General features: G+C 46.2%; 1 protein-coding gene and 1 long non-coding RNA gene across 3 annotated transcripts; both read left to right on the top strand.

The window, feature by feature from the left end:
* The first annotated feature begins 1,383 nt into the window (after positions 1-1,383).
* Positions 1,384-7,135, top strand: LOC132455606 (transforming acidic coiled-coil-containing protein 2-like). 2 transcript variants are annotated; one of them, XM_060049498.1, is made up of 8 exons: positions 1,384-1,573; positions 2,637-2,741; positions 2,871-3,258; positions 3,531-3,734; positions 3,972-4,208; positions 5,196-5,399; positions 5,549-5,764; positions 6,039-7,135. In XM_060049498.1, exons 1-8 carry the CDS (start codon positions 1,478-1,480, stop codon positions 6,422-6,424), a joined length of 1,836 nt encoding a protein of 611 aa, XP_059905481.1. In that variant the 5' UTR covers positions 1,384-1,477; the 3' UTR covers positions 6,425-7,135. The 2 variants fall into 2 exon arrangements, with proteins under 2 accessions (XP_059905481.1, XP_059905480.1); XM_060049497.1 differs by having other exon boundaries at positions 6,036-7,135.
* Positions 7,136-11,970: 4,835 nt separating this feature from the next.
* On the top strand, positions 11,971-12,332 carry LOC132455615 (uncharacterized). Its single transcript, XR_009525308.1, has 2 exons — positions 11,971-12,047; positions 12,198-12,332. It is a non-coding gene; the product is annotated as an uncharacterized LOC132455615 (long non-coding RNA).
* The last annotated feature ends 4,876 nt before the right edge of the window (positions 12,333-17,208 follow it).

Genomic DNA, 17,208 nt, shown 5'->3' with positions numbered 1-17,208 from the left:
ACACCCAAGGTCAATAATAATAATAGATTATCAGGTTCTATGAAATTCAGGTGCAGTTTACCGATCACGTTTGCATTTCAAACACTACAGAAAAAAACCCTCATTGTTCTGTGACGTAAAAACAACGACCACCTGTAACTTTACATTTTCATTTACAGCCAGTCCAGTCCATATATTCCTCACAGGGCATTGAATATTCAATAGTCTGCAACACTACACTTCCACTGAGCACTTTTGAGCATCAGAAGCTGGCCGCTGAAAAAACAGCGGGGAAAATATTGAATTGATCCAAGGGAAAAGCCTGTGTGTGTGTGTGTGTGTGTGTGTGTTCGTGTAGGTGCGTCTGTGTGTGTTCCATTGCTATAATCTTACAGTGCAACGTAATATTGTGTTGCGCGATCTCTGCAGCACCTTGACAGGTTTGTCTGACACACATGCACACACACACACACACACACTGAGTGACACACATACACGGCCACTGACTCTAGCTCGCTTACAGTGACACACACACACGCACACACACACACACACACACACACACACACACACACACACACACACAGATAGGACAGAGTGAGAGCGGGAGGGAGAGAGAGAGAGAGAGAGAGAGAGAGAGAGAGAGAGAGAGAGAGAGAGAGACATATATATATAGAGAGAGGGTAGGCACAGCGATAAAAAAGTCTGGGTGTTGATTAGATAAAAATATGCAACACCCCTATCCATATGTAAACACCAACCAGACAACCACGTCCACTTCAGTGAGTCAGGGCTAAATACTCACATGACTAGATCGACCATTAGGGGGCAACAAAAGGCCGGTTCCCCGCTGCGAGCCAATGGCCCCCTGTGGTGCACCAAGGGCCCCTGCTAATAGCATACAAGACCCTTCACACCTTCACACAACCTGGTGATAAACACGCATGATATGGACTGTGGACCACACAGGGCGTGTGTGTGTGTGTGTCTGCTCCAGTTGATCTACTAGAATGACACTCTCAAACTTGTGTTTGAATATCAAGAGTTGATCCAAGACAAACTAATAGCCTGACTAGTCTTTCTTGGCCCCACTGTGAGTGTTGATGCAAATGTTTGGGTATAAAACATATATAGACTTGGAAACAGCTTATGGACTTGGGAGAACAAATTTAAAATGGTGACTTTGTAAACACAAGTGTGTTTTTGTCAACTTTTTGTCTCAAAGTAATATTCATATTTCAGTGGTTTTCATTTGAGTTATTAAAAGGCCTATTCTGTAGATTGCAATAAAAAAAAAATCCAGTTGCCTGCGACGACGATTCAACATCAGGTACCACCTCTGATGTCACAAAGGCCGGTCGGAACCCGACGGGCCTTTGTGACATCACGGCCTCTATATAAGTCCCCGCTCCTCGGTCCAGTCCTCAGTGGTGATCAGAGAGCGACGAAGAGCAGCCAAATCAATAAACAGTGACAGCAACAATCTGAGAGATCCACGATGGGGAAGAACAGACGCATCAAGAGGCAGGAGGGAGACCAGGAGACCCTGAGTGGGGACTCCTCGTCGCCCCCCGGAGGACAGCGTCCGGCACAGGTGAGGAAGGAGAGGACACGCACGCCGACCGCACACGCACACTTTGAGTCTGCAGACGCACATTTGGATTCTGTAAAAACTTGTGGTTGCACGTGATTATATTAAGTTAGGGTCCAACTGACTTTCTTTAAAGAAGTGCAGGCAACACACACCCACACACATACACTCACACACACAAACACACACACACACACACACCCACGCACACGATTGAGCACATTTAATATCAGTAAGTTATAAAAAATACATGTGATTTATATATGATATATATATATAATATATACATGATATATAAATACGTTTATGCATGTTTTTCTTGAACTTATTCTATTGGAAAATACATCAAAATTATTGATTTATGCTTCAGCATATTTTTGACATTTCCAAAAGAATGTTTACCCAAACATTCCGTCCCCGTGACGACGTCCCCGTGACGACGTTGCCGCGGCGCCTCTGGCCAGCGGAACGCGGTGGCCCTCTGACATCACGGGGCCACGATCCTCTATATAAGATAATAACAATAACCGTTATTTATGAAGTGCTTTTCTACACAGAGCTACAAAGTGCTTTACAGATAAAAAGAAAGAAAGCAAAACAACCAAACTAAAATTAATGTCTAAGAATAACTATCACAGGTCTTTTTTTTTTTTTTTTTTTAACAAAAAATACAATCAATGAAAAGTGTACCAGGCAAAACATAGTAAATAACATTTAACTCCAATAAACCCTTTAAAGGTACAGGTGGGACATAAGGAGGGACTTAATGATGTCACCGAATCAGCTAACCTTATTTGCTCAGGCGATGCATTCCAAAGCTTTGGGGCCAACACAGAAAAAGACGCGTCCCCTTTAGCAGCTAGCCGGGACTCAGGAAGAGTGAGTCAAATATAAGTCAACGCTCCTCAGCGCCGTGCTCAGTGGTGATCAGAGAGCGGAGCGATGAGCGCTACCTGGTGATCAGAGAGCGAGCACAGCGGCCAGTGAGCCAAGTTAGCAAAGAGCGAGGGAACGATGGAGAAGAGAGTGGCGCGGAAACATTAACGGTGACGATCTCCTCCGACAGGAGGAAGAGGCCACCCCCGATCTGGACTCCTCCTCCCCCTCTCCGGACCCCCCCCCGCCCCATCAGGTCTCCACCTCGTCTCGAAACAAAGAACGTCTGAGACAGGTGAGGACGGAGAGGACACCAACACGGACACGGAGCGACTGAGGCGTCTTTGTGTTTCCTGTCGTGGGTCTTCAGTGTCGGTTCGTGTTTGACCCGAAGAGTTCCTGATGCCGTGTGTTTGTGTCCTAGGTGGTGAACAGATGGTTGGAGACCAATGAGGAGGAGGATGACCCGGACCAAGGCCAGACCCCCCTGGACCAAGACCAGACCGCCCCGGACCAGGGCCAGACCGCCCCGGACCAGGGCCAGACCGCCCCGGACCAGGGCCAGACCGCCCCGGACCAGGGCCAGACCGCCCCGGACGAAGGCCAGACCACCCCGGACCAGGGCCAGACCGCCCCGGACCAGGGCCAGACCACCCCGGACGAAACCCAGACCGCCCCGGACCAGGGCCAGACCGCCCCGGACCAGGGCCAGACCGCCCCGGACCAGGGCCAGACCGCACCGGACGAAACCCAGACCGCCCCGGACGAAACCCAGACCGCCCCGGACCAAGACCAGACCGCCGATGAACCTGGTGAGTTCGGGCATTGTTGTTTTTACCTGCTTGCGTGTGTGTGTGTGTGTGTTTACCTGCTTGTATGTGTGTGCATGTGTGCGTGCGTGCGTGTGCATGTGTGCGTGCATGCGTGTAAGTGTGTGTGCGTGTTATACGTCAGAATAATCACAAAACACTGACTGAGCGACTCTCACACTCAGCGTCAATAACACAGACCCCATAGCAGCAACAAACACACAGCAGCCACTATGGTCGTCACTAAACACAGTTCTGTCGTTCATTTCTGACAGAACCCCAACGCCAGGGAGAAGGCTCAGGCCCTTTCGTGGCCTGGCTGCATCAGACCGCAGACGGGCCCCCCAGGAAGGACCTGGCCCAGGTCGTGGGGAACCTTAAGGTCCGGGTGAAGGGGGTCAGGAAGCTGAGGGTGGAAACAGAAACCATGGACCCAGGCCAGACCGCCCAGGACCCAAACCAGCTCCCCAATGTGCCTGGTGAGCTGGCTGCATTGTGTTTACCTGCTTGTGTGTGTGTGTTTACCTGCTTGTGTGTGTGTGTTTACCTGCTTGTGTGTGTGTTTACCTGCTTGTGTGTGTGTTTACCTGCTTGTGTGTGTGTGTTTACCTGCTTGTGTGTGTGTTTACCTGCTTGTGTGTGTGTGTTTACCTGCTTGTGTGTGTGTTTACCTGAATGTGTGTGTGTGTTTACCTGCTTGTGTGTGTGTTTACCAGACAGCCCCCCCACAAAGCCCCTGGCCCAGGTCATGGGGAACCTGAGGTTCGGGCTGAAGGGCTTCCAAAAGCTGAGGGTTAAACCAGCATCCACCTCCCGGCTTGATGAGGAGAAGCCTTTGGGCCAACCTTCAGGCCGGAGCCCCTTGCCTGGCCAGACCGCCCCGGACCGAGGCCAGACCGCCCCGGACCGAGGCCAGACCGCCCCGGACCCAAGCCAGATCCCAGAGGAACCTGGTGAGTTTGCGCATTGTTGTTTTTACCTGTTTGTCTGTGTGTTTACCTGCTTGTGTGTGTGTTTACCTGCTTGTGTGTGTGTTTACCTACTTGTGTGTGTGTTTACCTGCTTGTGTGTGTGTTTACCTGCATGTGTGTGTGTTTACCTGCTTGTGTGTGTGTCTACCTGCTTGTGTGTGTTTACCTGCTTGTGTGTGTGTTTACCTGCTTGTGTGTGTGTTTAACTGCTTGTGTGTGTGTTTACCTGCTTGTGCGTGTGTTCACCTGCTTGTGTGTGTGTTTACCTGCTTGTGTGTGTGTTTACCAGACAGCCCCCCCACAAAGGCCCTGGCCCAGGTCATTGGGAACCTGAGGTTCCGGGTGAAGGGCCTCAAAAAGAAGAGGGTTCAAGCACCAACCACCTCCCGGCTTGATGAGGAGGAGCCTTTGGGCCGCCCTTCAGGCCGGAGCCCCTTCCCTGGCCAGACCACCCCGGACCGAGGCCAGATCCCTGAGGAACCTGGTGAGTTTGCGCATTGTTGTTTTTACCTGTTTGTCTGTGTGTTTACCTGCTTGCGTCTGTGTGTGTGTGTGTGTGTGTGTGTGTGTGTGTGTGTGTGTGTGTGTGTGTGTGTGTGTGTGTGTGTGTGTGTGTGTGTGTGTGTGTGTGTGTGTGTATAGCTGTTGTAGGTGTGTGTGTGTAGCTGCTTGTATGTGTGTGTGTAGCTGCTTGTATGTGTGTGTGTAGCTGCTTGTATGTGTGTGCGCGCGCAACTGCTTGTGTGTGCGAGCATGTGTGTGTGTGTGTGTGCACGCGTCCGGCGTGTGCATGTGTGCGTGCGTGCGTGCGTGCAAGTGTGTGTGCGTGTTATACATCAGAATAATCACAAAACACTGACTGAGCGACTCTCCACTCAGCGTCACTAACACAGACCCCATAGCAGCAACTAACACACAGCAGCCACTATGGTCGTCACTAAACACAGTTCTGTCGTTCATTTCTGACAGAACCCCAACGCCAGGGAGAAGGCTCAGGCCCTTTCGTGGCCTGGCTGCATCAGACCGCAGACGGGCCCCCCAGGAAGGACCTGGCCCAGGTCGTGGGGAACCTGAAGGTCCGGGTGAAGGGGGTCAGGAAGCTGAGGGCGAAAACAGCAACCGTGGACCCAGGCCAGACCCCCCAGGACCCAAACCAGCTCCCCAATGTGCCTGGTGAGCTGGCTGCATTGTGTTTACCTGCTTGTGTGTGTGTTCACCTGCTTGTGTGTGTGTTTACCTGCTTGTGTGTGTGTTTACCTGCTTGTGTGTGTGTTTAACTGCTTGTGTGTGTGTGTTTACCTGCTTGTGTGTGTGTTTACCAGACAGCCCCCCCACAAAGGCCCTGGCCCAGGTCATGGGGAACCTTCGGTTCCGGGTGAAGGGCCTCAAAAAGAAGAGGGTTCAAGCACCAACCACCTCCCGGCTCGATGAGGAGAAGCCTTTGGGCCACCCATCAGGCCGGAGCCCCTTCCCTGGCCAGACCACCCCGGACCAAGGCCAGACCGCCCCGGACCCAAGCCAGATCCCTGAGGAACCTGGTGAGTTCGCTGCATTGTTGTTTTTACCTGCTTGTGTGTGTGTTTACCTGTGTGTGTCTACCTGCTTGTGTGTGTGTTTACCTGTGTGTGTGTGTGTGTGTGTGTGTGTGTGTGTGTGTGTGTGTGTGTGTGTGTGTGTGTGTGTGTGTGTGTGTGTGTGTGTGTGTGTGTGTGTGTGTGTGTGTGTGTGGTTTGCATTTATCTTTTGAGTTTTATACTTCACCATAATCACGAAACATTGACTGAGCGACTCTCTCACCGTCTCCGACAGCAGACAGGGCCCCGACAAAGGACCTGTCCCAGGTCTTGGGGAACGTGAGGGTCCGGGTGAGGGCACCAAGAAAGAAGAGGGTCAAAACTGATACCACCGCCCTGACGGAGCAGGAGGGGGAGAAGCCTTTGGGCCGCCCTTCACGCCAGAACCCCTTTAGGCGCATCAAGATGGCCTGGGCCGACCCAAAGGCCGTCATCACCACCGTCGCCCCCCCGAACACCCCTGAGCATCAGGATCTGGTCATCGAGGCCGAGGAGGAGGGGGAAGCCACAGCTCAGGCTGAGAGGACGGGCCTCAGGCCCCGCGTCAACAAGTGGCTGAACCGTAGAATGAAGGAAATGTCCACATTCGCGGCCCGGTTCCAGTGTGGGTCGTGTGTGCACTAAGAAAAAAAAAAAGAAAGAAAAAAAAATAGCATAAAAACAAAAAAAAAGATAAAATGTTTAACGGCGCCACTGTACAGACAAAGTATGCACGTCAAACATCTGATGGCGCCCGACCAAGTCCACATCGATGTGAAGTCACACAGGAGGGAAACCCCAGCTTTGTCTGAGCCCGGGTGAATTTAAACAAAGTAATGAAACATCTGATGGGACTCAACCAAGTCCTCATCGATGTTGCTTCACACTGAGGTGTGTCATACTTTGTTTAAATTCACCTACGCTAGGACAAAGCTGGGGTTTCACTCCAGTGGGTTGTCACATCGATGTGGACCTGGGCTGGTCTTATCCGATGTTTGACGTCCATACTTTGTCTGGGCCCAGGTGAATTGAAACAAAGTATGTACGTCAAACAACTGAAGTGACCCGACCAGGTCGACATCGATGTGACATCACACAGGAGTGAAACCCCAGCTTTGTCTGAGCCCGGGTGAATTTAAACAAAGTAGTCATCTGATGGGACTCAACCAAGTCCTCATCGGTGTAACATCACACTGAGGTGTGTAATACTTTGTTTAAATTCACCTGCGCTTGGACCCAGCTGCGGCTTCTCTCCAGTGTGATGTCACAACGATGTGGACTTGGTCGGGTCCCATCCGATGTTGGACGTACATACTTTGTTTCAATTCGCCTGGGCCCAACTGCAATTCATGCATATGTATAATATATGTATAAGCATTATCAAATAAAATGTTTGCCGAAATCTTCGTCCTCGTGTCTGTTTATAGGTGCATATGTATATCTATACTCAAAGGCAGACACACACTCTATGACACACATGTGTCTTGTGTGAGCGTGCACACACACAACAACAGCAGGTGGTGGAAGAAGAACCTGAAAGCCATACTTGCGTAAAAGTACAGATATCTTCCCAGAAAAGGGCCCTGGTAAAAGTAAAAGGCCCCCAATAGAATACGACTTGAGTAAAAGTCTTCAAGTATCTGATATTAATTGCACTTAAGTATCAAAGGTCATTTTCTGATATTATATGTACTTGAGCATGGAAATTAAAAGTACAAGTAAATACTGTTGATAAAAAAAGCTAATCAAATTTGTTTTCCCATTTGAGATTTATTGGAACTTTTAAAATAAAATCAATTTCCTCACCTTCCTTCTCACGCACACGCACACATACACATGCACACGCACATACACATGCACACGCACAGACAAGAAAGAGAACAGAGGGAGAGAACAGAGGGAGACAGACAGACAGACAGACAGACAGACAGACAGACAGACAGACAGACAGACAGACAGACAGACAGACAGACAGACAGACAGACAGACAGACAGACAGACAGAGAAAGAGAGAGAGAGCGCGACAGAGACAGAGACAGAGACAGAGACAGAGACAAAGAGTAGGCACAGCGATTGTCACCGCATTGTCTGTGTCGTTTCACGTCGTATTCACCTCTGTGTGAAATGGAAAAATGACTCAAGCAAACTTCACACAAAACTTTACCAGACTCGCCTTTCACTCGTTTCACCCAGGGAAAGATAGTTGTCCAGTCTTTATTGTAGCTGCATTCCTGTTCTTAGCCGTACGAGTCGTGCTTTCCTCCGTCTCGTGCTGCATGCAGTTTGACCTGAGTTGCACTTTTTCTTGTTGGTGGGCGTGCCCTTAACCTGCGTTCGCGTCCCAGTTTGATTGACATGATCAAACAGCCCGCCCCGCCCCCTGATGAAGCCCTCACCGCTGTCGCCGCACACAGCTATTTGATAAATACCAGATTATTAAACACGATTATTAAAAAATCGAGTCTTACTGTCAATAACAATGCGGGACAACGTCTCAATTTGCGGGACGTGTAAAAAGTTATGAAAATGCGCGACTGTCCCCTCCAGCACAAAGCGGGACATCTGGTCACCCTACCCCATTTATGTCCATAAACGTGTGACTGATCCCTATCAATCAGGGATGAATATAATGGGGGAGCCATAGTCGGTTTTTTATGTTGGTCCAACATTTCTTTTTCTCCAATACCCTCCCTTCTTCCAACCTGTCTTGTTCACGTGCACGAATGCTGGGAGGAACAGTCGGAAGAAATTGGATAAACCTGATAGAAGTAACTGGACAAACATGACGGAATGGCGAAATAATACATTATACATATACGTTTTGGCCCAAAAATATTGTTTCCACCAATCTTCTCCAAAATGACAATTCCACGATTTCTCAGTTGAAATAGGTTAAGCTTTAACGGTTTTGAAACTATATAAAAACAAATCAGCACTTATGGTATAGAACTCATATGCAATATAGTCAACTATAGATGGATTTGATCATATTATGTCAGATAACTGACATAAGCATTGGATTTGAACAAAATTGAGCTTCAGAATCTCAGTTCGAAGAACTTTGCATTGCATTCATGCCTTGAGAGCAGATGAAGGGATGACCACGAACCACCAGAGGGCAGCAAACCCATTAGAGCTAAGCTCTTTCAGAATGAAATATGATCACATGAACCCTTCTGTGCATTCAATGTACATTACCTTATATGTATGGACATATTCACAACTGTTGATTATTTTTGGTTTAATGTTTAGATTAACATCAAATAATAATCGAATTATCAAGTCTTTATCAAAAGAAACGCTCCAGTGGCGCAATAGGTCAGCGCGCGGTAAGACAGTAACCTGCACCAACTCATGCCGAGGTTGTGAGTTCGAGCCTATCAACAAAAATACAAAAGTGTTACCACTCCAAGTTGACTCCTAAACAGCCATGTACAAAATGTACGTCCATGGGTCCAGATGCATGTATTCCAAATATAGATCCAGATAGAAACTGGTCATCCCAACAACGAACGATTCATCAGTAATATGAAAACACCCCCAGACTCAACGCGAGGTTCCACAGCCCAGCTGGTGGTGGGCAGAGAGGGCTGAGAGATGAACAACCAAGGGAGACCTGCTGCACCATTAACTGATTCTAACTGTGCATTTATTTATGTATGCTTGAACTGTGTGTGTGCATCTCATAAGCTTGGAGGATTTCTACTAATGTCACGGGAAGAATCAGAACACTCAATTTGATCCACTGAATGGTTTATTATGATTTTGTTAAAGAAAATAATAAATTGGTCCTTATATGTGCACAGACGGTGACTAAAATAATAGAAGTACCAGAAACTACAAATCATAAACAGGACAGGCGTGCACTTTTCTTTAGTAACTGAACATGTTCTGCTGCCGTGTTCACAACAAAACACAAGGAATCAATATTCAGTCTAACCTCTTGATCCCGAAATGACCCGTATCCGGGCAAGGTCTCTCCCCAGCCCAATTGCAAAGAGCTTTGAAGGCCTTGAAACACATGAAGAGCAGAAACACCCCTACTAAGATTAGATTCTCCACTTTTTGTCTATCATAACCTTTGTTCACCAAGAGAAAGACAATTCTAACCCCAAACAATATAACGCATGTAACAAAAGATTATGTATTTCATAACTGCACATGCACAGCAATTGCGATCTTTCATCATTTGCGATCATTTGATCTTCACAAACCATCTATCATATGAAACCTGAGGCTCCACTGATTTCCACACTCCCTGACATATCACTCTTTGACGAACACCTTAAATGGAAAATCCAGTGTCTTTGCACCATTTTTGCAAATAAACATGTTGTTTACAATCAATGCACACTAGCTGAGAGAGGGTTTTAGAGGAAATAGGTTCATTGCCTTGAATCAGAACACACATTCTTAATCTGTGTTCCATAGTGCAAGTCTGGCTTGTTGTCATATGTTCACCCTGACCTTTCAATAGAAGTGCCAAAATAGTACAATGGATTCTCAAGATAGCTACCTGTTTGTGTCTAATCAAGCCTATATTGTAAATGTTGCCTTGGTTTGCATTGGATTGATTGAATTATTTGGGGATTCTTTCTATCAGATGTTGTGCTACGGCCCTTTAGTACTAAAGGGCTACTAGCTGATAATGAACTCAGTGGTATTCAATCTAAAACCTGACATTTATTTAGAAATTATTATTAATTATTATATAAATCCACTTATGCTATGTTGTGGCTTTATTTACTCTAATCACGTGTTATCCAAATGTATAAAACATCTTGCATAACAATCTCACAGGTGTTATCTTTCTTTTAGTCCCAATATTACAGATTATAGCCCTTGCAGTTGTAGAGATATACACTCTATTTACTTTGAATATGTTATTATCAGGAAAATAAACAGAAATAGGCCAAGGATAAAGCAGTTAATGTCATTCACATGAACTCCATTAGCTTTTCCCATAGACGTAGTAAATCTGGTTTAAATGAGGGTCAATGTAGGGCTTATCGAAAGTAAAACTGATTAAAGAACCCATTAGCATAAAAAGGTTTATAGTAAAAAAAGAAATACTGTAGTATACTGTAGTTGAAAAAGATGCATACTAAATCAATCAAATTGAAAATATATCTTTGTAACCTCGGCTTAGTCAGTTAACCATATGGAAGACCTTAAAAGAAAATTATTATTGTTTCATTTACTACCCATTTCATTTGACCGCTGACTGTTGGAATACAGAGAAGGCATATATATAAACTACCAAGAGATACTACCATAACTTGTCGCTATATTTTGATGATATATTATAATTAATATGCACATGTCTTTGCAATTTAGATATGCATGTTTTTTAATGTGGCGTGTCTGTATTATATATGCATGCATTTAAGGTTTTGTGTGTGTGTGTGTCTGCGTGTACTAGTGTGTGTGTGTGTGTGTGTGTGTGTGTGTGTGTGTGCGTGCGTGTGTGCGTGTGTGTGTGTTTGTGTGTGTGTGTGCTGTCAGATCCGTCAATTCTACCACCACCTGAAAGGAGGTGCCAGTGAAACCTGTATCCAGTAACGGTTGTAACAGGCTGGTGAGGAGACTTGCTCAGCCCCTAACTACCTTGCATCAGACGCCTACCCCACTTACATCGGTGCCCTACCCCTGGGCATAACCCATAGCCAGGGATGTGGCGTGCCGATCGCGTCTGTTATGATTGCTCTCCTCTGGGATCCGTGCACTTGGTGAATTTGCTGAGATTGTTTTAAGAGTTTGGAAATGACTAACTCCCGGGATACGTTTGATTTCTTTGTTCTAGGTAACCTCTTAGATCCACGATGCCTATACTAGAACAGTTGGTTCGTTCACTGAAGCTCTAACCTACCCTCCTCTGTAGCAGATCCTTGGAATGATTGAAAAGGAATGGTTTGAATATAGTTTTATTTGCAGGATTAATATCTGGGACATTGCAGCAAGCGATAAAGGCCATCAAAAAAGTATGATAATACATATAATGTAGAGACCAATAAAATGCCGTCAGTGACACTTCTAAATAAGTGACATAAAATACACCCGGAACACATCTGGGTGGGTTTGTCTATAAATCTGATTTAATCTACAATAATTTAGATACCTGATTTTTACCTCTCTACACTACATCCAACACTTCCCTCAGCTGTGTGAAGATGGAGAGCCGCGCTGGTATGCAGAGGGAGAGAGGGGTTCTCTATCTCTCCTCGGGCACGGAGGGTCGGTCTCGTCAAATGGTCCCACAGCCAGGAAGGTCTCATCAGATGGTCCCACAGCCAGGAAGGTCTCATCAGATGGTCCCACAGCCAGGAAGGTCTCATCAGATGGTCCCACAGCCAGGAAGGTCTCATCAGATGGTCCCACAGCCAGGAAGGTCTCATCAGATGGTCCCACAGCCAGGAAGGTCTCATCAGATGGTCCCACAGCCAGTAGCCTTCACAGCCCCGTTGGGCTATGGCAGAGATCTCCCCTTGCGCCGGGAGGGTAAGGCTGTAGGTATCTGTAGAGTGTTGGAGAGAGGATGTCCTAATATTTCTAAGTCCAAAAGTCTGTTGATCGCAAAGGGCCCAGGGCTGTCCTGCATGGAGCCCCCGTCGGGTTGATCTCTCGTTGTCTCTGCGTCTTCCAGCCCTTTTTATAGAAGTTTTACCTCTGTTACCTCCCCTTTCTCTTATTTATCCTATGCAGCTGGCCTGCATCAGGTCACTGTGACCTTGGCATTTTTCCAACTCGCCATGGAAGGGATACTCTCAGGCACGTGCTCTGCCTTCAGATCTTACTTGTTCCACAAATGATACTAATAAGTAAAATACACCATATAATGATAAACAATACACCAATACAACATATCATATGTGTAAGATCATAAAATGTCAAACAATACAACAATACAACATGTCATAAGTGTAGGACAACATAATTTTACCAACAAGTGCTTTCATCTTTTTAAGTGCTTCCTTCCATAATCGATTATGTCAAAACAACATGATAAATCTTATAATGAATGATAGATATAAAAAAAGAAGATATATTTATGATGATACTAAAACAAAGAAAATGATAGATTTATGATGATACTAAAACATGATATATGATTCGATGATTTTTAACTGATACATGAATAAAACTGATACGTAAAACTGATACATAAGTAATACTGACATAAGTAAATCCATGCCTCTTTAACATCCTTCAGCCCCTGCTGGTAAAACCCCCACATCCCCCTAGGACTTGGTAATTCCCCAACAGCCCCCATGCCTCCCCAGCCCTTATCTGCCCACAGACATCTCTACCGCCGCCCTGTCTCCTGGACTCCAAGCAATCGACCTTACTTGACAGTGTGCGCGTACATGTATATGTTTGACTACAACTGACACAGCTTCACTGAGGAATCAAGCGCACACATTCCAAACGCAGGATAGAGTTCCTCTGTGAATGTGGACTGGAAGGTGTGGATGAGTATCAGTGTGTCTGAGGACCTCCCTCCATCTCGGGACACTCTGTAGAAGGACAGAGTGCCAGCAGTCTGGTCCAGATACACTCCTACTCTGGTGGAGCCATCGGGGCGGAGATATGTGCGTGTCTTAGTACCGTTGTGACAGGCGGTGTAACGATCTCCCCGACAATAAAGACACCAGGCCTGGTTGTGCCGTGCAAGACTCCCTTCATATCCTTTCCTTGGGATTCCTCTGTACGTCACTCCTATCTCAACACTGCGTTCCCACTCTACCTCCCAGTAACAGCGGCCAATCAGACCCACTCTACACAACACCTGGTGCAAGGAGTCAAATTTTTGTGGGTGATCAAAATACGAACGATTCTTTTTATCCCTTGTCACCGTTCTGTTGTACTGAGACAAAGACAGTTCCTCGTTGGCAGTGTAGCCATCCAGTGTAAGTCTACGGCCATCTGAAGGAACAAGACATAATTAGGCAGCTGAACCATACAAAAAACACAAATAAGATCATTTATCAAATATTAGTCAATTCAATAATATGGAAGATGAGATGAGGAATGAGATGAGATTAAAAAGTTGAAAGAATACCTACATCTCTTTAGAACTGACTCCAGGTCAGGCACACTATCCATGCTCCTGTTCAGTGTGTTAATCAGCCTGTCCAGGTTGTCTATGTAGGACGTTAGCATTGACGGACATTGGATCTCCACCGTGGTCCAGTCCCTGGTGTCTGGAGGATTATTCAGGGATCTCAACGTCTGGAGGAAGTGGAGGGGGTCTTCAATGTGTGAGAGCTGCTTCATCTCTGACCTTATATCTTCTATTTCCTGCTCCAGCTCTTTGACTAGGCCTGAAACTTGTTCTTCTGTGGATTTTAGTTTCTCTTTAACCATCTGGTCTAGGTTTTCCAGGCCATCTACAATGCAGTCCTTCAGGGCATTGAGGGCCCGGACACCAGGGGCGATCTCACTGGCCGCGTCTGCTTTGCAGCGTTCCGCTCTGTCCTTGATCTCCTTAATCTTTCGTTCTCTCTCCTGGATCGTCTGCTGAACTTCAGACTCTATCTCGCTCAGCTGGGCCATCTTCACTTCATATTCCTCCTTCAGAGGTACAACAGGATGGGACTTGTGGTCCGTCACTGTGCATAACTGACACACACACACCTGTTCAGTTTGGCAGAAGAGCTCCAGAGGTTGGTTGTGTTTCTTACACATCTTCTCTTCCAGACGGTCCATAGGCTCGACCAGCTCATGGCTCTTCAAAACTGTGACTCTCTGATGTGGCTCCAGGTGGGTTTGGCAGTATGAGATAAAACACACTAGGCAGGACTTCACAGCCTTCAGCTGGGTCCCAGTACAGATGTCACAGGGAACTTCAGGTTCAACACAAGGCTGCTCTTTAACTCGTACAGACATTCTAAACTGATCAACCATCTCTGATAAGAGGGTATTGTCCTGTATATCAGGTCGTGTGTGAAAGAGCTCGTTGCAAACTGGACATTTGTACTGGTCTTTGTCATCCCAGAACTTTGTAATACAGGTTCTGCAGAAGTTGTGTCCACATGGTGCAGAGACTGGGTTGTTGAACACATCCAGACAGATGGGACATGAAAAGTTCTCTTCAGACCCGGAAGTGGTAGCAGAGACCATTCCTAGAAAGCATTGGTATTATTAAGTTAAAAAACACATTAAAAAACAATATTATGTATGTATGTTCAGATATTTGTGTTGTTTCAAACATAAATCTTCACCGAAAAGGCCGGAACAACATGAAACTCAGCACAGGACAACTTTTTGAGTATTATGGGCTCACGTTATAATCCTTTCAGGCTTTCGGACTGTTTTGTTTTAATCAAGTTGATCAACTTCCCTAGAAAGAGAGAACTGCCTCAATGCTGCTTTACTTTGGTTTAGATTTTAGATGAATTGTGAAAATGATAAGGGGAAATAAAAAGAGGTTACGTCAAATAATGAATATAAATATAAAAAAGGTAATATGGGTAGTCATTCCAAATGAAGCGTTGTTCCTTTAGGCCTGTGAACCGGAACAATCTGAGTGCCAGTTTTTAATTGGCTCTGCCATACGCGTCAGCTACTCCTGTTCAGATAGATTTACAGCAGACCTAGCGCGGGTCGGGCCAATCAAAACCGTTAATCAAATATTGAGCGGGTTTAATGCGATGACTCAAATAAGAGTCTATTTTCTCTTTTTCAAAGTCTCTTACCGCCCCTCAGTGTGTCGGCCAGTTCCTGCTGGTTCATCTCCATCAGGCAGAGCTTTGTGATGTCCACCACTCCCTCTATGGCGCGCCTCCTCTGCTCCTCCATCTTACCATCCACCTCCTCCTCCTCCCTCTCACTCTCTGAGCATTGTGGGTAATGTAGGAAGATATCCTTGGAGAGCTTCTTCAGCTCCTCGTCTAGAAAAGCGTGTGTGTGCTCCTCAGCCCTCTGGAACAGAACAAACATCAAGGAGAACTTTACTCTGAAGTAACCAAGGACGTCAGAAGCATCTGTCTTAGATTCACGTCCTGCTGGTCAATAGAGGGAAGCCTGGAGACTATTAGCACCACAAGAGGTACTTTCTAATGCCCATGTCGAACTAAAGTCAGATGTCTTGGTGGACATTTACACACCTTGATCCGGTCTGCTTGATGCTGCTCTGCAGACTGAGCACTGGTATCCTTTGACCTCTCCTGGAGTGGTCTGTTGAGAACACACACACACACACACGCACACGCACGCGCACGCACGCACACACGCACACACGCACACACACACGCACACACGCACACACACACACACACACACACACACACACACACACACACACACACACACACAAACACACACACACTCTGTATGTTGTATTTTCCTTAACTTATACACATCAGTAGAGAAACAACCAAGTGGTCTGTTTTTGTTGTCTGTTTGAAACTCTACTCTACCTCTCCTCTCCGGATGGGCGTCCATCTTCAAATTCAGAAGGACCACTCTTAGCCGAGTCACTCTGCATGGAGACACAGCTGGGACCAGGGGTATCTGCTATCTCCATTTCTGCTATCTCCCCTTCTGCTATCTCCACTTCGACTTTTCTAGAAAAACAAAAAACATCTGGAACAGGAATACAAGATCTACCATTTCGGCATCATCATCACACACGCACATCGCAAGACCACACAAAGTCTGGTAATTTGCCTTAATCACGGTATGCTTAACAATGTTTGCTGCTTGATACAAAAGGAAAACTTGCATTTTCCATGACTAATCGAGAAGAATAGCCCCTCTTTTAAACAGGGCTCTACAATGTAAGCATTTCACCCGTTTTTGCAAGTAAAAAATGTGTAAATGCACATGATAGAAAATGTGTTTGTTAATATGTTTTGACTTCACACAATCCATCCCAGGTTGCTATAATAACTTTCTGCACAGTGCATTCCTGGATGACACCAATTTGTAAATTAATACATGATTTTTCTTGCTTACATGAGTGAGCTGACCTGGGTACCACGAATCAATTCATTAGCATAGCTGCATCAACCTGTTCGCCACATTTAGGGGATCAGTGAATGATCAACTAGAGAATGGAAAAAACGTTTTGAGCTTAAAGTGTAATTCCGGCGAAAATTTTACCAAGGGTCTTTTTCGGCATGAAAACCAATCAAATAAGCCGTCCAGACCTTTCTTCTCATTGATCTACCAGTATAGCTTGCCCGGAGCAACATTAACAGCCCAAATGGCTTACAGTGCATCGGCTATGGGGCTGTGTGCTGAACGCTTCCAAACCTTCTTTTTTGAAGCACTAATATTGCTCAAAACAGTGCCAAACCTCTGCAGTAGCATGACTAGGTTCCCTGCACATAAAAAGAAGCACCAACAACGTAGCTAGCGAACCCAGAGTTGGAAGGGGGCACACTTGAATATTACCTCCCACTTCCCCACTCCCCTCCAATCAGAAC

This window comes from Gadus macrocephalus, chromosome 4, assembly GCF_031168955.1.
Source record: "Gadus macrocephalus chromosome 4, ASM3116895v1".
Taxonomy (NCBI): domain Eukaryota; kingdom Metazoa; phylum Chordata; class Actinopteri; order Gadiformes; family Gadidae; genus Gadus; species Gadus macrocephalus.
This window is presented reverse-complemented; position numbering and strand designations above follow the sequence as displayed.